The sequence below is a fragment of the Heloderma suspectum genome, chromosome 4 (genome assembly GCF_057233095.1).
Source record: "Heloderma suspectum isolate Gila_16-S chromosome 4, 16-S_ref, whole genome shotgun sequence".
Classification (NCBI taxonomy): domain Eukaryota; kingdom Metazoa; phylum Chordata; class Lepidosauria; order Squamata; family Helodermatidae; genus Heloderma; species Heloderma suspectum.
The window spans coordinates 254,045,603-254,068,423 of NC_139461.1; the positions used below are offsets into that span (position 1 = coordinate 254,045,603).

A 22,821-nucleotide genomic window follows, 5' to 3' on the forward strand; every position below is an offset into this window, starting at 1 on the left:
TGACATCAGATGAGAAGAATCCCAGAATCACTAGAAAGGAATAAAGAGTTTCCTTGAGCTACAAAGTCAGTCACTAGGTGTTGGGCACATTATCCCATTATCTATCTGGTACTGCCATTGCCTGAGATATCCAAGCATGAACAGGGCATTCATATTAGAATTTCCTGTATTATTTCTAATGATAATCTGAATCTGTATATTTTAATGTAAAACAATAATGTCCATACTGATTGGCAAAAAAGAAAAGAAAAAGAATTCATTTCAAAGCCTAGTCACATTTTTGTACTGCATTCTACATACAAAATAATATTTACAGAGTTAACAAATCCCAGGATGGCACTGAACAGCGGGAGCAGGAAGCAGGGAGAGAGTAAAACACAAGGTAGGGAAACAGCTTCCTCATATTTGGGGGAACAGAAAGAAAGAATTAGTATATGAGGCTACACCATGCCATGGAAATTGAAACACCAGATGTGATTAAGCTTAGGACTTGTATTTATCTTCACAAATATACTCTGAAATATTTTGTTTGAAAACTAGATTCAAAGGCTCCAGTCCAAAGGCAATTTATTTAACTTACAGCACAATTCTACTTAGAAGTAATCCCAATTGAGTTCAAGTCCCAGGTACATGTGTATACGATTGCACCCTTAAATGACTGACAGCCCAGTTGATTAAATTATCATGAATGTGCCCATTGATTTCAATCAGACTATTTACTGGGATTGAGGACAATGGGTGACATCCAACATCATGCTGGTGGAAGTTCTAGAAAGCTAACTTCCCTGCTCCCTCCTTCCCCCAGCAACCCCTACAGCCCCATGAAAATGCTACGCAGGGGGGTTGGGAACCCTCCTGAATGGGGTGGGCTGTGGCACAGGGGGCTGAATGGGAATTGTGGATCCCTGAAAATAGGGAAGAGGTGTTTCTGGGGAAGAAGTCTCACTCATGTAAGATGCTTCCATCCAATTTGGGGGATCTTCCCCTTCCCCCTCAAGTCTCCTACACTACAGCCCACCCCCTTCAGGAGTGTCTGTGTAACATTGGGGGAGGGGGATTTCTGGGGACTGCTGAGGAAGAAGGGGGAAGGGAAGTTAAGTTTCCTGAAACTCTCTTCCACCAGTGGGTCATCGGATATCATCTCATGTTTCTAATGCTTGCTTTTTTCTTTATAGCCAACAATTAGTTGTTCTATGGCATTGCTTCCATTTAGTTGTTATTATATGAACAATGAAAACAGAATCCCCAAGGAGAGTTGTTGGACTGGCAGAGGACAGGAGCAACATCTGTCATTTCAGGCCAGTTGCCTATTGCACTTCCATGCTGATTACGGAAGCTGTCGTTCCACATTTATGTTTTTAAAGTGAAGAGCCATCATTTTTTTCTGTGTGAAAGCAAGTTTAATAAAGAGTTTAATCTATGTTATTCACTGAGATTGCTAAATGGTACTTCAGTACGCCTATGATGGGTTGCAGACTTACTGTCACTGAGTGTTAAGGACAGTGCAGCACAAAAACAGAGAGGTGGGGAGGGATGCCTTGAGTTGAAAGAAAGAAATAATAGCATTGGTGGGTTACCTGAGGTTTTGATACACATAACCTTTTTTTTTTAACATCAGGTTGATCTTTTTAGTGATTTTAGCTTAGTGAACTGATGTAATAAATGCACCAGAATGCACCCAAATGGCACTTATTTATAGTTTGAAAAGTTAAAAATGTGGCTTGAAGTAAGTTGGGGGAAGTCACGCTAATGCCCATGTCTTTGAGCATTCACAAAACTGGTTTACTTAAAATTGCTAACATAAATGGCAAAATATCCCATTGTTCATTAACATTTCAAATCTTTACAGAGAAGCAATCCTCCCTTCCCCTAAACAGTACTGGAGTTGTTAAGCAATTTCCCAGCAATGATAAATCATCTCTAAATGTCCAGACAACATCCCTGTCTTTTCCCTGGATGAAGTGTTGTGAAGGCCAGTCACATCTCATTTTGGTCTGAAGTAGAGCAAAACATAAAAATACTAAAAACATGCCCAATTCTATTGAAGCAGCTTGCTAAGCAGACAGAAGCCTGTACACAGCTAAATCCTGTGGTATGCTTTAGACTGGGACTTTGAGCACTTTGTAAAAATGAAAGGATTATGATTCCATCTGTGACTGTGACACTCTTGCATCCTAGCTCCTCTAGATTTTCACTCTGGTTTTTCAAGCCACGTTAACAAGGCTTTGGGCCATAGCCTTTTCACAGTTCAGTGTCAGCAACGTGGGGCCTGGCTGACTGTCCATTTTTCGAGCTTGCCTGGCCAGTCCCATTTTCCCGAGCCCCTCCGTTGATATTTGGTTTATCCTGCAGGTTGGAGTGTTCATGAGAGGCCACAGACATCACAGGGTTGCCATGGCTACCATTTTCTGTATAATATGTATCTTCACCCTAAAGGGAGGGGGCATAAATAATAACAAAATACAGAGTTACACCAGGGCATCACATGGGTGACAAACTGGTTTAGATTCCACATAGAAAAGGAGCATTTGTCCTTTCAGTCATTTCTCCTATTAGGAAAATGGTAAGGAGGCAGCAATATCAATTTGTGTGGACAGGAAGACACAAGAACCTGGTTCAGAAGGGGCAGATCTTGCAGTAGCATGTAAATTATGGTAATAAAACAAAAATGAATGTAAATATGGTAATAAACAAAAGAGGGTTTGGACCAAGGATTGAGGATCCAATATACAAAGGACTAAGCTTAGAAAATAGAAGCTGCCTTATACTGAATCAGACTATTTGCCCAGCCAGTCTAGTATTGTCTACTTTGATTGGTAGCAGCTCTCCCAGGTCTCAGGCAGAGGTCTCTCCCAGCACTTTTGATCCTTTTTGAGAGGCCACAAACTGAATTTGGGATCTACTACTTGCAAAGCAATTGCTTTTCCATTGAGCTATGATCCTTTCCCTTGAGTTGTAAGAAGTCTGGCTTAGAATCTTTGTCCTACCACATGCTTTGCACACAATGCTACATGCAATAGCATTAGGCTGCCCTGAGAAACCTAGGGTGCAATCCTATGCATGTTTAGATTGAAAAAAGTCCTACAACTCCCGGCTGGTTGGGGCATGCTGGGAGTTGTAGGACTTTTTGCTGTCTAAACATGCATAGGTTTGCACCCTAAGATTCTCAGGGCTGCTTATTGCTATTAATGACCTCATATGAGAGGGAGACTCATTGAAGGCTTTCAAGGGATTTAACACATCAGAGATCAGTATGCTTTTTGACCTTCCAGTGGAAATTTGTTTGCTCCAAACCCTGTTTTGATCCATGTATATAATGTATTTGAATGGTAAGAAAAATACATAAGCATTTGAAGGTATTCTTTTTTTTCTCTGCAGCACAGATAATAGCACATTCCAATAACTAAAGAAATGAACAACAGTTCATTCACTAACTACCTTTGTACTAGCACTGGCATCTAACTAGTCAAAGGTTTATGGCAGAGATTGGGAACCTCCACCCTGAAGGCTGGATGTGGCCCATGGGGGTTTCTGACACACCTTCAAGTTTCTTCTGTTGTCATCTCTGATCAGTGATCAGAGATAATAAGGTATTTAAATGCATTGAGCTATGTACTTTGCAGGTATGGAAGCTGTTGCACTTGGGCTTGTTTCTGAGTAAAATGCATGGTATGCTTGCTGGGAAAATGTCCATATGAGTAAGCTTTACATCTGCCCCCCACCACTTCACCTTTGGCTTCACCCACCACTGGAATGCAGCTCCTCTGAGAACTTTTCAAAAATGGAATTCAGCCCTCAGGATGAAAAAGGTTCATTACCCCTGGTTTATAGTATACAGAAAGGGTTTTTAGTCCAGGTTCATGGATGTGATGATATCTGTATAGGGAATTCATCATATGAATTGGCTCTTGTTTAGGTAGGATTATATTTTGTCCCAGAATACAGAAAGCTTGAGAGTAAGTAAAAATAAATAAATAAATAAATTACCCCCCTGGCAAAGGCAAAGTACAGGCTGAAGGGGCAGGATTGCAGCTTCAGATTGATAGGCATATGGTCAAGGAACACCTAATTACTTTGATTGAGTTCAAAGCTCCAGGGCCAGATAAACTGCATCCTAGAGTAATAAAGGAACTGGCAGAAGAACTCTCAGAACCACTGTCTATTCTCTTTGAGAAATAAGGGAGGACGCGTGAAGTGCCAGATGACTGGAGGAGGGCTAATGTTGTCCCTATCTTCAAAAAGGGTAAAAAAGAGGAACCTGGGAACTACAGACCGGTCAGTCTGACATCAGTTCATGGGAAAATTCTGGAGCAGTCTGTAAGCACCTTGAAAACAATGCAGTGATCACGCGAAGCCAACATGGATTTGTCAAGAACAAATCCTGCCAGAATCTGATCTCATTTTTTGATCAGGTAACCTCCCTTGTGGACTGTGGGAATGCTGTGGACATCATATACCTTGACTTCAGCAAAGCTTTCGACAAAGTGCCCCATGATATCCTGATGCGCAAACTAGCTCAAAGTGGGCTAGATGAAACAACAATCAGGTGGACCACAGTTGGCTACAGAATCGGACTTAAAGAGTGCTTATCAATGGGATGGGAGAGGTAACGAGCAGGGTACTGCAGGGCTCAGTCCTGGGCCCAGTGCTCTTTAACATTTTTATCAATGACTTGAAGGAGGAGGTGCAGGGAATGCTGATCAAATTTGCAGATGACACAAAATTGGGCAGGATAGTTAATACCTTGGAAGACAGAAACAAAATTCAAAGTGATCTTGATAGACTGGAGTGCTGGGCTGAAAACAACAGAATGACATTTAATAGGGATAAATGCCAAGTTCTGCACCTAGGAAAAAGCAATGCACACTTACAAAATGGGGGATACTTGGCTCAACAACACTACAAGCGAGAAGGATCTTGGAATTGTTGTAGATCACAAGCTGAATATGAGCCAACCATGTGATGTGGCTGCAAAAAAGGCCAATGCTATTTTGGGCTGCATTAATGGAAGCATAGCTTCCAAATCCCAGGAAGTACTAGTTCTCCTCTACTCAGCACTGGTTAGGCCTCATCTGGAGTACTGTGTCCAGTTCTGGGCACCACACTTTAAGAAGGATACAGATAAGCTGGACAGGGTTCAGGGGAGGGCAACAAAGATGATCAGGGGACTGGAAACAAAGCCCTATGAGGAGAGACTGAAAGAACTGGGCATGTTTAGCCTTGAGAAGAGAAGACTGAGGGGAGATATGATAGCTCTTCAAGTCCTTGAAAGGTTGTCACAGAGAAGAAGGCCAGGATCTCTTCTCGATCATCCCAGAGTGCAGGAGGACATGGAATAAGGGGCTCAAGTTACAGGCGGTCAAATTCCGGCTGAACATCAGGAAAAACTTCCTGACTGTTAGAGCAATATGACAATGGAACCAATTACCCAGGGAGGTGGTGGGCTGTCCCACACTGGAGGCTTTCAGGATGAGGCTGGACAGCCATCTGTCAGGGATGCTCTGACCTGGATTCCTGCATTGAGCAGGGGGTTGGACTCGATGGCCTTGTAGGCCCCTTCCAACCCTACTATTCTTTGATTCTATGAAATACACAGTGTTAGAAGCTCTTAGCGAACTGCACCTACTATATCCTTTATCAAGGAACAGTTCATGTCACATTGACTGGGGTCCTTTGTTCATCCATAGTGTTCGTGTTCTGAACAGCTCAAGCTTTTGATTTGCCATCCAAGAATGTGAAAGGAATTTGGGAAATTCAGTTACTGTCATATCTCTGTGGGAGATTTCTTTGCTGGAGGTACCTGCCCAGCAGGTTTAGGTTACAGGGCAAACTCTGCTCAAATATATAAAATGGTTTGGGGAAGGAAGCTGAAGTGAAAAAGCAGCAAGTGGGGTGAGGAATAATGCTCTCCCACTGCCACTTCTCCACTCCATATTCGAGCCCTCCGGAAGCTTATTTGCCTTAGAACAGGGAAAGGCAACTTGTGGCCCTCAAGATATTTTAGCCTACAACTCTTATCATCCTTCACCATTGGCTATGCTGGCTGGGGTTGATGGGAACTGTAGACCAAAACATCTGGAGGATCACAAGGTTCCCACCCCTGCTTTAGAAGGAACCTTTGTGGTTGTTTTACATGCAAACATGTGCAATGTGTACGTCAGCCCTCAGTTTTTTGGGTTTGTGTAGCAATATTTGCACATCTCAACACATTACACTATTACCCCAATGGCAATTCTAACTGCTAAGATTAAAAGTTGGGCATTTTCGGAATGGTACAAGCAAAAGACGGAACTAACAGAAATTAGAAGGCAACAAATGTATCAAGGAAATATATTATCTTTCTTCATGTTCTTTATTGTCATAATTTGTTAGCTGAATGGTAGGGAGCCATCTTTAGTAAAGCAGATATACAAGGAGACTGTATAACTTCAATTTAAAACATAATGATGTGGGGGAGAATATGATTCCCTCTTGAAGGGTGTTTGTGACTTATATATTCTTACTGCTGAGTGAAAAGTACATATTATAATTGGAAAAAGTAGTGAGTTATATTTTCTGTAAGTGTACACACAACCTTTATTATCGGAAGAGTAAAAAGATGAAGGTGTCATTCATTCAAAAACTGGGATGTTAGAGTGGTTGTCCCTAGAATCGACCTTTATACTTCCCCTGGCTTAAGAAGACGGATTTATTGACAGACAAAGGCAATGATAACCAATCTTTTGAAAAAGTTAAGATCCCTATGTGTTTTTTATCACCATCCATCTTCCCTGAAACATACATGCAGGGATTATTATTAGTGCTTGGAAGTCTTAGGCAGTGGGGGCTTTCTAGAAAGCTTCTGTCATTCATATTCCTGCTGAATTTAGAGATCCCCCTATTCGTTTTGCCAGCTATAAGCACTAACCAGCCTCTCTCCCATGGGGCTCCAGCTCCGTCGTTTCATGAGGTGGTATCCAGCCAAGCCCAGAAATGCCAGCAGCAGACCAGAGGTGACCAAGGCAATAAGTGTCTTCCGAGAATAGTCCTTGTGACTCTCAATGCTCTCCTGTTTATGGGACTTTATCCCTAGCTGGAAAAATACAAAACAGAGCCAAAAATGTCACAAACAGGAAACATATTACATTCGTAGGCTCTTCTATGTACACCCAAAATGCTCTGTTCAGTTTCTTTTTCAATTTTAAGGTTAAGGAGGGATGGGAGGGGGAAGGAGAAATGTGGGCAGAATTTCCAGAAGCATTTGGCATCTCAGTCTCACTCCAGCTTGGTCTCATTGATTTGAGCAGAACCTACTTTCTACATAAATGTGCTCAGGATTGCAGCTTAGGTGACAGATACCATTTTAGAAAATAACATCTGGACATTTTAATCTAAGTAAATTGAAGACTTGATTCAGCCCCAGTGAAAATCAGTGGAACACAACACTCATGTACTCTTGGACAGTCTATAACTTATATAATGCAATCCACCTTTGTTTGTTTTCTTCCATTGTGAATACATTTGTACACCTGAATGCACATACACACATTTTCTTCCAAGCACAGTCCAGCTCCAAAAGAGAATCCTAGTTCAGTTTTTTGGCTCCTGTCCTCCTCTCTGACTAGAGCTCCAGACTTATGTGTCCTCTCTTGGCTCTACTCTCATTCCTGGATTCCTGGGCACCATGCCTGCCAAGAGAGGTAGATCTGGCCTCTGGGAAATTTGTATATCAGAAACAACCTCTGTTGTTTCTCAGTAGATAGATCTGGTGTCGGGACAATGTCTTTCCACCTGCAACTGAAACTCTCCTTCTTTCCTTGGCTCCCTGCATTCCTGTAACACCCTTTGAGCCAAGGGCTATTATATGAGTGAAGGCTGTGGTTAATATTGGGGTGGGGGGTGAGCTTCCCTGCTCAGCTTGCAATCCATCCCCAGGCTCTGCACACAAGAAGCTCAGCTACATTCACAACAGGGTTCTTTATTGCTACAATACTATAATAACATCTGAGAAGCCAAATGGCACACAGCCTTGGCTCCAAGGCCTGCACTGAGAGACAGGGAGAGGCCCCACCCAGGCTTCTAGGATGAAAGAGAAACTAAAACATGCAAGCTCTCTTAAAGCTATGTACACATATCCAAACATAATTATCCCCTCTAACCCTTAGTAAATTGTACTTCTACAAAAATCACCTTCACACATACACTTGCATATTGTATTTCTCTCTAAACACCCCCCCTCCAATATACCAGGATACTGGATAACACTGGATTACACTGCAGGGTTGTCATACAATACTCTAATTCCCCAGCAAAATGTTAATAGTAACACTGGGCTACTTTGCAGGGCTGGCATAACCCACACTCTCAGCCACAGAATCACCCCTGCAATATAGGTATAATAATGATGAACTTTACCTACATCTATTGGCAGGCTAATTTTTAAAATGTTTACAAACTCAGAAAAAAGCATTAAAAAAAGACTTGAGTTAGAAAGATAATGAACTCGAGTTAGAAAGATCAGACAGCAATCACTTCCCATCACGAAAAACCAAAAACAAATAGCTTAAAAATAAAACAGGAAGTTCTTTCTCAAGACAGTAGGTGTGCCAGTCATTGCTATAACATGATTCATTGGCTAAAAACACTGAAAGGTGGGAGCTGGCTAGTTTCTCACAAAACAAACAGGTAGAATAATGGCTGCAGATTTTGCTTCACATTTCAGGTGCTACAAGGGCTACAGAACTTGCCCTTTAAAAAAAGGGGGGGGGAATCTGGGGATTATGGTTTATCAGATGTTCGACGTGTGTGTGTCCAAAGTACTCACATAAAAGTGGCAGTTATGTACTGCCTGCCACTCTAACCCCCACAGTTCATCTCTGAAGTCCACTGTCAAAGTCCAAAGATGGTTTTGATGCTTGAAGTGAACCCAGCTTGAAGAAAAGCAAGCTGGAGGAGAGGAGCTGAAGGGGTGGGGGTGAGGAGAGCCATGGGGGCAGGGAAAGGTTCAACACCCCTGCCCATCTGGTCTTTTGGTCATTTTAATAAACCCACATCCCATTTACACATTAGTGGGGCATGAGTAGCTGGGCAAACTAGATGAGATGTTGGAGATCCATGCTTAGACTGAGATCACGATGCTCTGGAGGCAAGTTAACTTCTTTGCCCATACTATTTTCCTGATGAAAATTGCTGTCCTGAAGCTGCTATTTGCCCTTTGAAGGAAAATTTACAGATATATGAATTGGGGGCCCTTGTGGCTGCTTGTTACAAAATTGGAAAGACAGCAGATCCAATTATGTGTTTCCAATATGTCTTGTCTAGTTTGGTGCTAAGTATAGGAATGGAGACTGTTAGAGTCAGGGTACAATGACAGAGACTGGTAACATTAGGGTACCTGTATGGTTTTCCCTGTGTGGGAAAACTTCAGCTTGGGGGCCGGGGGAATTAGAACTATTGAAATGGCTTATGGGAAATGGTTAAAGTCCCCTTCTCAAGGATTTGAGTGCTGTGGCTCAAATCCAGTAGCTTCTTTTAACTTAAAAACAAATTGATCATGGATTTCCTGTGCCACATTTAGTTTAGTCTTCAGTCATTAGCAAATGGTGAAAACTTTACAGCTCTCAACCCAAACTTTGGTGCCAGTTTATTTTTAATTGTAAGAAAGTCTTCTAAGAGCTATTTTTCCTTTTAAACACAGAATCAGTGTAAAAAATAGAAGTTGGACACAGTTAAATGCTTAGCCTTGTTTATTTTAAAATTAATCTTCCCCATTTCTGTCTTGGGCTTTATAAACTCTCCCTGCCAAGCTGACACCCTTATGTGTAGAAGGCCCTTATGGCTCACATCTTGTTATTTCATGCATCACACCCAGTTTTTAACAGTTACTTTTCACCCATGACAAGAGCCCTGTTTCCCTGAGATTTAGTGCATGACAGCTGCAACAGCTATGGACACATTTAGCTCTTCAAGTGCTATTTTTACAGGCATCTGGAGTCCAGCTTTACAAGCAGAGAGCTGCCTCACTGGAGAGTAGTAAGGATTAATTAATTAATGTATTATCATGCTTTGAAGATGTAAAGTGTCAAAATGACTATTGGGGACCGTTATTAGAAACACTGTAGCATAGGCCTAGCAATATAATTGGCCAACCCCCTACAGCACACTCTCATACAGTTTTTTGAAAAATCTGATTAACTCAGAGATGACGACAGCACAATATTGAAGCACATCTCTCTGAATATGTTTTCCTATCCTCCATCTATATAAATAGATAGAACAATTTGTATAAAATGCTATCCCACACAAAATGGGCAGTATTCTGTGGTGTCATTCTGCTAACACAAATTATGTTGCTCTAGCCTAAGTGACCTCTAGCACAACACCAATAGTGTTAGCTTGCGCAAGAGGTCCCTTACACTGCAACAACATAAGCGTTGGTGGGATGAGACCGTAGGATACTGCCCATTGTGTATAAGCAAATAATATGCAGATAGGAAAAGGATATGTTGTGCCTTGTGTGTGCGCGCATGTGTGAGACACAGAAAGAGAATGAAAGAGAAGACCGGTAGGTTTCAGATGTTTGAATGTTCAACCAGGGCAACATCATGTGCAAACGGGCTGAAAATCTCCTGCTTTTAATTTGTTTCAAATGACACCCCCCAAAATTTTATATACATCAGTAGAAAAAATGAAATTCAATCTAGCCTAATCTCTATAAACAGTGGAATTTTATCTAGGACGAATTTAGTCTAGGGGGCTTTCACACAACATTAGTCTGAATACTGAACAGTAATCTTTCATTCCTCGAAAAAATAAAAATAAAGCTGTACATGGAAACACTGGAAACACTGTATTGCGGTGGTTCCAGTCCTTCCTCTCTGGCAGGTACCAGAGGGTAGCACTGGGAGAGGAGGTTTCGGACCCGTGGCCACTTACTTGTGGGGTGCCACAGGGTTCCATCCTCTCCCCGATGCTATTTAACATCTATGTGAAGCCACTGGGGGCTATCATCAGGAGGTTTGGGGTGCAGTGTCATCAATATGCGGATGACACTCAGCTCTACCTCTCATTCAAATCTTCACCAAGGTTGGCCGTAGAATCCCTGTCCAAATGTCTGGAGACGGTGAGTGGCTGGATGGGGAGGAATAAGCTGAAGCTCAACCCTGACAAGACCGAGGTACTTTTGGTGGGACACAAGAGGAGGCTGGGGGATGTTGACCTGGTGTTGAATGGGGTACAGCTACCCTTGAAAGACCAGGTCCGCAGCCTGGGGGTCATTTTGGACTCCCAGCTGTCCATGGAGGCTCAGGTGTCAGCTGTGAGCCGGACAGCGCTGTATCAACTCCATCTGATACGGCGGCTGCGCCCCTACCTTCCCGACCATCTGCTCCCATCGGTAGTACATGCCCTGGTCTCCTCTCGTTTAGACTACTGTAATGCGCTCTACGTGGGGTTACCCTTGAAGACGGTTCGGAAACTGCAGCTGGTACAGAACACGGCGGCTCGCCTGATTAAAGGCAGCCGCCGGCGAGATCACATCACTCCAGTGCTGAAGGAGTTGCACTGGTTACCAGTTGTTTTCCGGGCCAAATTCAAGGTGTTGGTTTTGACCTTTAAAACCCTATATGGTTCTGGCCCAGCCTATCTTAAGGAGCGCCTCCAGCAACACCAGACAGGCCGCTTAACAAGATCAGCCTCGGATGGCCTTCTCTCTGTCCCATCAGCCAGGACAGCTAGACTGGTGGGGACGAGGGAGAGGGCCTTCTCTGTGGTGGCCCCCACTCTGTGGAACTCCCTCCCTAGGGAACTCCGTCATGCCCCCTCTTTAATGAGCTTCCGTCGTGCATTAAAAACGTGGTTGTTCAGGCAGGCATTTGGGGTGGGTTAGGGTATTTTTTTTTAAAAAAAATTATGGTAAAATTTTATTGTTTTAAATTGTTTATGGTGGGTTGTACATCGCCCAGAGTGGCTGGGTGACCAGTCAGATGGGCGATTAATAAATTTAATAAATAAATAAATAAATACATTTATATGATTTCCGGCTACTAGCACTCAAAGCATTTCATCCAGATTTTAAAATACTTTAGATATTGTGGTTTCTTACTACACCTAACCCCGCTCCCTCATGTAAACACCCCTAATTTATTACCTGAGACAAGGCAGACCTATCCTTTTCAAGAATGTCATTCAATGCATCAGCACCTGTAGTTCCAAAACAACAACAAAAAAGATGAATTACACAACAAAACTGGTGTCCACTTGTTATTTTTCTTTGGTATCCATTATTATACAACCAGAAAATGCTATGAGGACATCAAGCATTTTTATACATGCAGCTTAAATCACCTTTGTGTTTTTCTTTATGAAAACTGTTTATGAAAGCACCAGGTGAGAGCAGAAAAGAGGCATTTGTACTGCAAATGAGCATTCTGGACAACCCTGAATTTACATTCTTATTATTAAGCAACTAAAGCATGAACTGCTTTAAGTTTTGTTAGTGAAAAAGCACACTTCATGATGAATGCTCAAGTTACTTCCAAGGAATAACAACTGGAATGGGCTATCAAGGGAGGAAATAGCTTGTTCATAATATTCACAGCCATCACTCACATACTATTACGTGCACTTTTAGATTAATACTAGAATGCTTGTTGCAGTATATGGTAAACATGAGATATTGGTTGGGCTATACTTGTGATTTGAAGAATTCAGGGCCAAAGCTAAACATTCTTTGAATCATGCAGAGTGTAGCTATGTGTAATAGTTTTACTCATGTGTAAGCAGGCATGGCCCCAATTTGGATCAGTACCATGTTGCTCCGTGAGAGGGGAAGTTAAACCTTCTCTTCCTCCTTCCCCTTCAAATCCCCCTCCCATGGGGAGGTAAAAAATAAGGGGCGGGGAGTCACCATTGAAGTCAATGGAAGCCTTCTCTCTCTCTCTCTCTCTCTCTCTCTCTCTCTCCCCAGCAGTGTGTGTGTGTGTGTGTGTGTGTGTGTATATCACATTTTGTGTGTGTGTGGAACTCCCTGCTATTCAAACAAAAACTCAGGGTGCTTCCACATCAAGCTTTTATTGCACTATTGCTCTCCCTCATTCGCCAAATTTTATGGGGTGTCCTGACATTGACCCAATTTGCATAATCAAAACAGCCCACCACGGCTTAAATAAGTAAATAAGCCCACTGTGGCTTAAATAAGTAAATAAGCCCACCGAGAATTAAATCCCAGGTGGGTTTTGAATATTCAAGCAATATTAAACAACCCTCATATAACCTACAGTCCCCAGATTCGGATAACACAACAAGCCATGGCTGGGGCTTGAATATTCAAAATGGCCACTGCACTACACAGTGGGCAGTTTAATCGTGAAAATTGGCCTAACGTCTTCTTCCCCTCATAACCCTCTCATGTTTTTCCACTGCTTCTTTTGTCATTTTTCTTACCATGGAGAATCCATTAAGAAGAAAAAGATGGAATAGCTGCACAATGCCTTCTGATTGGTATAGCTAAGAGCTTTCTGTCTGGAAGCACTTTCAGTAAAACTATACCTTGTTCCTTATAAAAGCTATATAAATTGGCTCAACTGACCTTTATTGTTAGCTTCAACCAACAGGATGCAGTTATGGTTCACACTGGATTCTGCCAGTTTGATGTGGCATGGCTCCTTTTTACAAACCACGTGTTCTAGGACCAGTCCTTTCTGCATAACAAACTGTTGCTGGAAGAGACCAAGGGGGAAAAAAAAAGTCAAACAAATGTCAAACACATTTCTTTTTCAGCTTTAGTTTATACCAGATTGATATCAATTGGCAAGTTAACTATCACGGCCTTCTATAGAGCTGAAGATCTTTCCAAGGTGAAGGGATACAATGCTTTCTCACAGTGCCACTTGCTTGGGGACCTCATGGTCAGAGGATTGCATGGAATGAGGGGAACTATAAACAGTTTTCCGGAGGAACTGATCATGTCCTGCTTGTGGGTTCCTGGTCGACAGCTGGTTGTCCACTGTGTGAACAGAATGCTGGACTAGATGGACCCTTGGTCTGATCCAACATGGCTCTTCTTATGTTCATAAGGGACAGCAGCTCAATCCACAGAGAGGCCATGTCCCTGGCTAAGACCACCATAGATAAGGATTTCCAGCTGAAGTTCAATGGTATAGTCTACCTTAAGCATGCAATGAAATATTACATGATGTGTCTTTGTTTGGTGTCTGGTGTGTGTCATGGGTTGTTATCAATGGGAAGTGGGGGCAGAGCTACAGGGACCAAGCTTTAGATTATGGATGGGCAACTTGTGGCCCTTCGGATGTTTTGGCCTACGACTCCCATTGTCCCTCACCATTGGCTGTGCTGGCTAAGGTGGGTGGGAGTTGTAGGCCAAAGTATCCAGAGGGCCAGAAATTGCCCATTCCTGCTTTAGATCTTGTTTTAGTTGTGTCAATGCAAGTCTTAGTTTGCCTCATTGTAGCTACCATGGATGAACAGTATCAGACACCCAGCTATTAAAAATAGAAGATACACTAACGAAAAGAGGGAACATGAATGGGAACATTTGTCAAAAGATTCATATCTGTGCATTAAAAAAAAACCCTACTAATCTAATTTTAAGTTGCTGACTATTATAATCAATGACATTTTTACATTTCATACTGATAAAGTAAATCCTACTTAGGAGTGTCCTCTGTAAGTGCTGAAAAGTGAAAGAAGCCAAGGCAGCTCTTATTGTTTTGAAATCATAAGACCATCTCCTTTTTCATTGTCACCAAGGAGGAGATGAGGGAAATCACAAACAAACATTTTGCCTTCCTGTTTGGGAAATGCCTTGAATATTTTGGATGGCTCCTTCTTCGCATGTTTCACAAGGGATAAAATCTTCCCACACGGAGTTTGAAATAAAGTGATCCTTCTTCTCCCAAACAATTGTGACTCTTGGGTGGGAGGAGATGGGGGAGCACATTATAGTGTTGCAGCTTTTTCCTCCTCTTGGTCAATTTACGCGTCAAACAGGATGGAGCTTCTGGAATTCAATATATACATGTCCTGAGGGTTGGGGTCAGGGCCAGGCCCTTGTAAAACAAAGCTAAAAATAAATATTCTAACATCAGACAATGTTCTAGTATAGGCAGGTTTGGTGGCTTGGAAGACTGAGTTTGAGTGTTGTGTTTTTAGTTGAATGTTGGGGTTTTCATGTCTTCTATAAATCCAGCCAAGGTAAGCTGTGAATTGAAAGCTTCAGCCATCACTGGTCAGAAATGTAGGATCCCTAGTCACAGATCCATTTAAGAAAAAATACAGTTCTCATGTGAGATTTCCATGTGTGGGCATTATTTGGATCAGAAAGTAATCAGTGAGTAAGTAAATGTTACATCTGAAGTAGCCTGTAATAACCCTATATTGATCACAAAAGCACCTTAGAAACAATACTTGCTCCAGGGCAAACAGAACATTAGGGACAGGTAGGAACTATAAAGGGAATAACATGGTTAAGATTGTAACAGTGTTCTCTTAATTCAGTGGTGCATAACATGTTAAATACAGCCCTATTCATCCCATTGAGGAACACTGGAAAATGTACAGAGAATGAATAGCTACATGCAAAAGAGATGTACTCTTTTGACTGAAAAATCCAGAACTGATCACTCACTGTCTGAAGCAGGCTATTTTGCTAGAAAGATAATTGTTTTGATTGGGAAAGACCATTCGTTGTGGACAATTCTTATCTAGACTCCTGAAACTTCCTCCCTTCTGTACTTCCTCTTTGCAGTTGACTTCTGAACTACCTTTTCACTAATCTTGTCACACAGTTATAGGCAACCCGCTGTTTAAATCCTTACATTGGCCATCATGCTCTTCCTCATCATCTTCAAGCAACGCCTCACCTTTTGGTCCCTAACTGTTCATCCTTCCTCATCCCTCCTTTCACCCCCCCCCCCAATTCTGCATTTTTCTATTCTTGCTATACACTTTTTTTCCATAGTGCTCCCGCTTTCAAGAACAGACACCCCTTCACTATTCATCAAGGAATGCCACTGTCCACCTTTGACTCTGAGGCCTCTTTACAAATATCTTTGGCAGCTCCAAACCACTGCTTGCATGGTTGCTAACCATGATGTCAGAGGTGTTCATATGGGCAGAATACTTTGCACTTACTGGGACCAGAATGGGAGCGACCATAGAGGCAGCAGTTAATGTAAATAACATAAACAAGGTGGTCTTATTTATCCAAAGCATTTACTAACCTAGCCTTACCCATTCTATCACTTTCACCTGACTCTCTTCAACCTTTTCCTCATTACCTTCACTCATTCTGTTTTTATCTTTTTAACACAGAATGTAACCCCCCTAGCCAGGGACCACCTCAGTACTATGTTTAGTAACACTCTACTGAAACATTTCTATAGTTGCACTTACTACTGCAACAACAACTAAACACTCATATAGTGCATTAGAAAGTTTAAAGTGATTAATGTACATTATCTCAGTAATCCTTACAACCTTCTAAGCTAGGTCAGCATGATCTTCCCCACATTTCAGATGGAGAGTTCCAGTTAAGAGATAGTGGCTTGCCTAAGGCCACCTTGTGAGCTCATGGCAGAGGCAAAATCTGGGTCTGGGATTCCCTGGTTCAATTGGCTGTGTCTCTTACCCATTATGGTACAATAGCTCAATGTATTAGCTTTGTCTATAGTACCTCTGATCTTGTAGTTTTCATTATTCTCCTGTCATTTTGATATATGTTTAGCTTTATTCCCATTATGCTTTCAGCATGGTGTGGGGCAAACGTTTCCTGAGAGAACAACAAACATATTGCTCCCAAGTGTTCACCAGGGAAGTTACAACATGGAAAACACATCTGTTTCTGAAGGGATTAAGTCATCTGGTGAGTACTCTTAGCCCATTTTTCCAGTCAAGTTCAGGATCCAGATTTCAATCTCCAACCAAACAAGAGAACATTAGTATTTACCCATCATGCTTTCGAACTGTGGTGCTGGAGAAGACCCTTACGAGTCCCCTGGACTGCAAGGAGGTCAAATCAGTCGATCCTAAAGGAAATCAACCCTGAGTGCTCATTGGAAGGACAGATACTGAAGCTGAAGCTGAAATATTTTGGCCACCTAATGCGAAGAGAAAACTCCCTGGAAAAGACCCTGATGCTGGGAAAGACTGAAGGCAAAAGGAGAAGGGGACGACAGAGGATGAGATGGCTAGATAGCATCACCGATGCAATGAATATGAACTTGAGCACACTCTGGGACACAGCGCAGGACAGGAAGGCCTGGCGTGCTATGGTCCATGGGGTCACGAAGAGTCAGACATGACTGAACAACTGAACAACAACATCATGGACAGAACTGGCACCCACAATGAAAGATTACAGCATTTTCTTCAGATAAGGTTGGTCCATGGGAAACTTTTATTAGAACTTGGTCTGTCAAATCAACTGGATTTGTAAGCTCTTGCTATTGAGATAGCAGTTGTAAATTCAGATAGTGCTGTGCTGAACGTGCATCTGGGGGAGGTGAAAAGGAGTAAAAAAAATCCCGCCCAAATCTTCAGTGGGCTGGAGGAATCCTTTAACATTTTAGCGTCAGGAGAGTTAAAGTTATTGACCATCAGCAGAGGCTTCCTTTCCCCCTTTTCCCCCTTTCTCTCTCTCTCTCTCTCTCTCTCAAAAATAAGTTTTGCTGTGATATCTCTCCTGATTCAGTCCAGGGCCACCTTCCCTTCCCACAAATTTTGTGTGGGAAAAATCATTTCTACCTAAGCAGGGAAATCCCACTGACGCCGCTCCTGCCATCTATTCCTCTGACATTTGCTAATGATTCAACAGGATCTAGGCAGCCACTTGCTACTTTGGGCAGCCGCTGGTCAGTGCTTCTCTTGAATAAGTGTGGTTGTGGTGGAGAGATGCCAAGAGAAAGAAAAGAGGTTTTCCCACTGTGCGCTATCTCTGTGTGTGTGGGACATGGAACAGGGGGGCTTTCGTTACATATCCCACATCATGCTTAAATGAAAAGGAAAAAAATTCTGGAGAAAAGGGCTCACGTGTTTCTCCCTCCTGCACGGCTATCTTTTGCTCCACACGCTGGCAGGAGAAAAAAGCAGTCTAATTAGGGCTGAGGAGGAAACAGAAGTCACCAAAGGAAGGAACAGCACTGCCTCTTAAAAACAATGGTAGAGCAACACTACAAGGGATCTACATCTACCAGGATTGTGCAACTCTTCCATTCTATCCGTTCTGAGCTTGAAAAACAACAACCTGAAGTAGCACAAGAAGAGCACTGTTGAACCATGATTTGCTAATAATGTTGTATCGATGCCCCATAAAACGTGAGTGAAAGAGTAGCAATTCCAGAATAAACGCTGGTGTGGAAGCATCCCCAGGTGCTCTGTTTCTGTATAAGCCCAGCAGATGGTGGTCAGTGCTTCAAGGCTGCAGTACCAGCCTGCTTGACCCCAAGGGCCTATTCATCAAGCACTAGTCTCAGAGCTTCTTCCTCAGTCTGAGTAATTTGTCTCCTATGTGAGGACACTGAGGAAGCTCCAGCTGCTTTGGATCTTGACCTCTACCTGGCATTGATTATGCATCTGTTTCTGGCCTTCCTGATCCTTTCCTGCTGCCTTTGAACTTGACCCCTGCCTGTTTTGATTACACAACTGCATCTGTCCTGCTTGCACTGACAGCTAACTTTTCCTGGGTCACAGAACCTGGCTTCTTGGAACCAGACCCTAGCTGAAGTCCTGCATGCTCTCATAAGTCTCAGACCTTGAGTCTCAGGTCACCCAATGGAACTCACTGGCAAGGTTCAAGACTGACAAAAAGAAGTATTTCTTCACACAATGTACAATTCAGTAGTCTTTACCTCTTCACACCCAGAACCCAGCTTTGGCACTACCTACTATATGGGACCAGCTTCTCATTTTTACAGTCTATGTCCAAATCTGTTTGCTTCTCCCCACAATCCCCTCATAGAATCATAGAATAGTAGGGTTGGAAGGGGCCTACAAGGCCATCGAGTCCAACCCCCTGCTCAGTGCAGGAATCAAAGTCAGTGCATCCCCGACAGATGGCTGTCCAGCCTCATCTTGAATGCCTCCAGTGTGGGAGAGCCCACTACCTCCCTAGGTAACTCACTAATTTTCTGATGATCTCTCTTCATGCCCCCAACTTTCTGCTTTACACTTTCTTTCTGCCTCTTCTTTCGAAGATGAAAAGGTGGTTATACCTACCTTACTTTGCTCTGAAGAGTAATGGAGTAATTCATTTGTGGAATTCATTGTCACAAAATGTGGTGATAGCTACTAGTTCAGGCCTGGTCTACTTGAAGCAAAATGAAATGGCAGAGTAACCTGTTCCACTTCAGGCTGTGGGGGTGGGAGGAGGGGACGCCATTTTTTAATGCTTCCTCATATTATGAAATAACAACAGACATGTCCCTTTAAGTAAAAACAGACAAACCCTAGTACATCAGAGGAAAAGGTTCTAGTACAGTCCGCTCCCTGCTGTACTAGTTTTTTACTTCCAGAAGTTCCAGGGAACTTTTTAGATAGATAGGCATAATCCAGGATTTGCAAATATCAGACTAGTTAAAGATATCTTAAACCAGGGACACAGTACCTCAGGCCTGGGAGTCCCAATCTGGCCTTCTGGGGATCCAGAACATCACCCCTTTCCCTTGGACCCAATCCTTTCCCCACAACTACTAATCAGTTTGTGGCTTCCCAGGTTTTGTGCAGCTTTCCCCCATTCGAAGAGGTTGAAATGCCTCTCCTAAGGCTTCGTTACAGGCAGTAAGAGCTTTAAGCTACTATATGCTGGTATTTTGGTACGTTGCTCCACCCCTTTTGCCTTTGGCCCTCCTGCCCATCAGTGGAATGCAACACCCAAGAGCTTCTCAGAAATGGAATTTGGCCCTTGGGCTGAAAGATCTTTTGCACCTCTGTCATAAACTGAGTTCCCCTTAACTACAAATGGCTTCTGAAAAATGTGATCCCAACAACATAACTTAAAACACACACACTGTATACAGTTCAGAATGTTATCTATCACAGAACACATTATGCCTGGGAAAATGGAAGATTCAGAACAAAATCTAGTCAAACTGTTCCCACAGACATTCGCTTGGTAGGCTGGAGGAAAAACACTCCTATGCAGTTTTTCCTTTGCTGTGGAAAGAACTCTTGAGAGAATGTCAGAGTTTCCTTTGTACCGAACAGAGATATAAGCCAGTTTACTGGGAAAGGCCGACAGGAAAACAGAGAAGCAACTCAGGCCACTCTGTCTGCTCACAACTCAGAAGCAATTGTCAGTTCTCTGGAGACAAAGTGAGAAGCAAACAGTTTGTTTCTGCCATGTAAAGGTTAGTTGAGTCTGAAACCTTCAGTTGGTTTAGAAAATATATATTTTAATTACTGAGGAATTCAAAGCAATCATGCATGGTGACTCCATTTCAGGTTACACCCTAGGTGAGAGAGCACAAAAAAACCTGATGCCACTCCTAAATACACATTCTCGAAAATAAGGTCTACTGAAATAAATGAGATGGGCAATGTGATCCTATGCATGTTTACTTGGAAATAAGTCCCACTGAGTTCAGTGGTATTTACTTTTAAGTAAGTGTGCATAGCATTTCAGCCTTACACACAGGATTAAGAAATAATGACCATGCTGCTATACATACGTTTTTAATGATATAGGGCAAATTTAAGCATGCATTAAATCTGGAACTTTCCCCAATGGGAATGGTTTTGCATAATACAGTTTACTCTTGAATTTTTCAATTTCAAATTAGAAAAAGCCAGAGACATGATTCAAATGTGAATTTAATTTATTATCACACACACACACACACACACAGTATTAAACCTTCCTCAAGAAGTCATGCATTGTCATCACAAACTATACAATTTTATAAAATAGAATGCACTATATTTTATTGCTAATCCATGAAAATCCCCATTTGTGAAGGTGGGCGTAGACAGAGACACACGGACATTTAATGGTCAAAAACTAAATCTGATCATCTGATTTGTAATTCTCAGCTATACCTCTCTAGCCTTGCAATTTACAATGCTCCTCATTTAATCAATTAACCATCAGTTTCACAATTAGCTATCTATATTTGAACTCTGTGAACTATTAGCCTAAATACATTCAGCCCTATTAATTACTGATGTGAGGAGATGAACTTAGAAGCCAGAGCTAGTATCAGTACCACTGTGCTAATTTTAGAAAGGTTAGGGAATAATCAGCCTCTGTCCCTGCTCACCTCAGTCCCCTTTATGCTGCTGTGTAGGTGTCGGACCAGGAGAAGGAGGGGGCAGACGGGGCTCTCACTTCTCTGCCGTGTGGTTCGCTAGCGGTCTGGGTCGATACAGGCCTGCATAGGAGATGAGGAGGCTCCCCAGGAGCCAATCAGCAAGGCTGGTTAGGCCCTGGGGGCAGGATCCTGAGAGGGGAAGTCTCCTCTCTGATCTGCTTCCAGGGCATATAAGCGGGGCACTCACATAACCTTGCTCAGTGCTGGTGTAGGCTCCCCCAACCCACCCTTCGTATTTAATATCATTGCTATGGACTGTGATTGGTCATTGGTTGATGGGGCTGGGAAGGAATTTTACGTTACCTAGGGAGCTTGATTAGCTATTTTAGATTTTTGCCTTCCTCATAGTGATCTGGTTGCATGAAACATTGTGCTTCTATGTTGTTTTGCTGTCACAGTGGTATCATATGAAGAGTGTGGCAGGCACTGGGCCAGATTCATTTAAAGTGGAAAGTGGGCATGAGCACCCTGCTACCCAATAAAAGGGGAGGGGTCCCCATAAGGGATCCGGGGACACAGTGGCAAGGCTCCAGCCCAGCTTTGGGGCTGGCATTCTGGCCCCACACCAGGCACACAGGAGGGGCACATAAATGGCCCAAGCTCTTGCTTCCCTTCGTATCTACCCAGCATGAAGGCAGGGGTGGTGGTGGTATTCTGTCAGGTGGCAGGGTGCCCATTGACTGGATCCATGCCTTATGCCATGCCAAACTCTGTTAATTGGAACCAATAAAAAGCCATTTGTAATCCATCCCTGCCTACATGTGATATTTGTTCTCCTCTCCCATCCCACCACCCAGTAAGTACTGCTGGTGCCATATGTGATTTCTAAGGCACACAATTCTATTAAAATTGATATAAGAGATCTGTGACAGACCTAGAAGTTATATTCCAAGTGCTACTTCAGTACTTGGCTCAGTATAGAACCAAAGACTAACACCCCAATCCAGATTTCCATGTGAGCATTAATGTGCACAATAAAACCTTTGCATGTATAGTAGTGTCCATTAATTTCAATATATAACTTATATCAGTCTTGCAGGCTGTAATGTTGCCTCTCAGGCAACTATAATAACACTGAAGATATGTTAATGGAGATAAACCTGATAAACTCTCCATATCTGCAAGCGCTGATAGTGATAAATGGAGTCAGAGAATAGCTAAACTAACCCAAATTATGCGATCATGAAACCAACTGCATTACATCTACACACAGCTGCGTGCCATTTGTTTTCCTGCTCATATATCACCCACTAGGTGGCTCCAGTGTTACGACTGCAAACTGTTCAGCAGCTGTTCAGCATAATTCTCACTGATACGCTTCCAACATATGTAAACAGGCAAAGAATCCAGTTGGGAGGATGGAAGGGGGGGCAGCCTTACAGGATATAAGCCAAGAACACCGTAAGACAAAGAATCCAGACCCAATTCAGGCCACTCTCCATTGTTCTGGGGCAACAGGAGTTCATTTCACAACAATGGGGATGGAGAATACATAGCCCTCCGGTTGTGGTTGCACTGC

At 42.7% G+C, this 22,821-nt stretch overlaps 1 protein-coding gene across 1 annotated transcript in view; it reads right to left on the minus strand.

The window, feature by feature from the left end:
- Positions 1-1,395: 1,395 nt before the first annotated feature.
- Positions 1,396-22,821, minus strand: part of CD34 (CD34 molecule) — a 60,120-nt gene continuing 38,694 nt past the window's right edge. The window contains exons 5-8 of the mRNA XM_084853395.1: positions 13,568-13,697; positions 12,128-12,180; positions 6,908-7,072; positions 1,396-2,430 (exon numbers count right to left, since the gene is read on the minus strand). Of these exons, the coding sequence (XP_084709521.1) occupies positions 2,242-2,430; positions 6,908-7,072; positions 12,128-12,180; positions 13,568-13,697 (537 nt within the window). The 3' untranslated portion in view covers positions 1,396-2,241. The remainder of the gene's footprint in view (positions 2,431-6,907; positions 7,073-12,127; positions 12,181-13,567; positions 13,698-22,821) is intronic.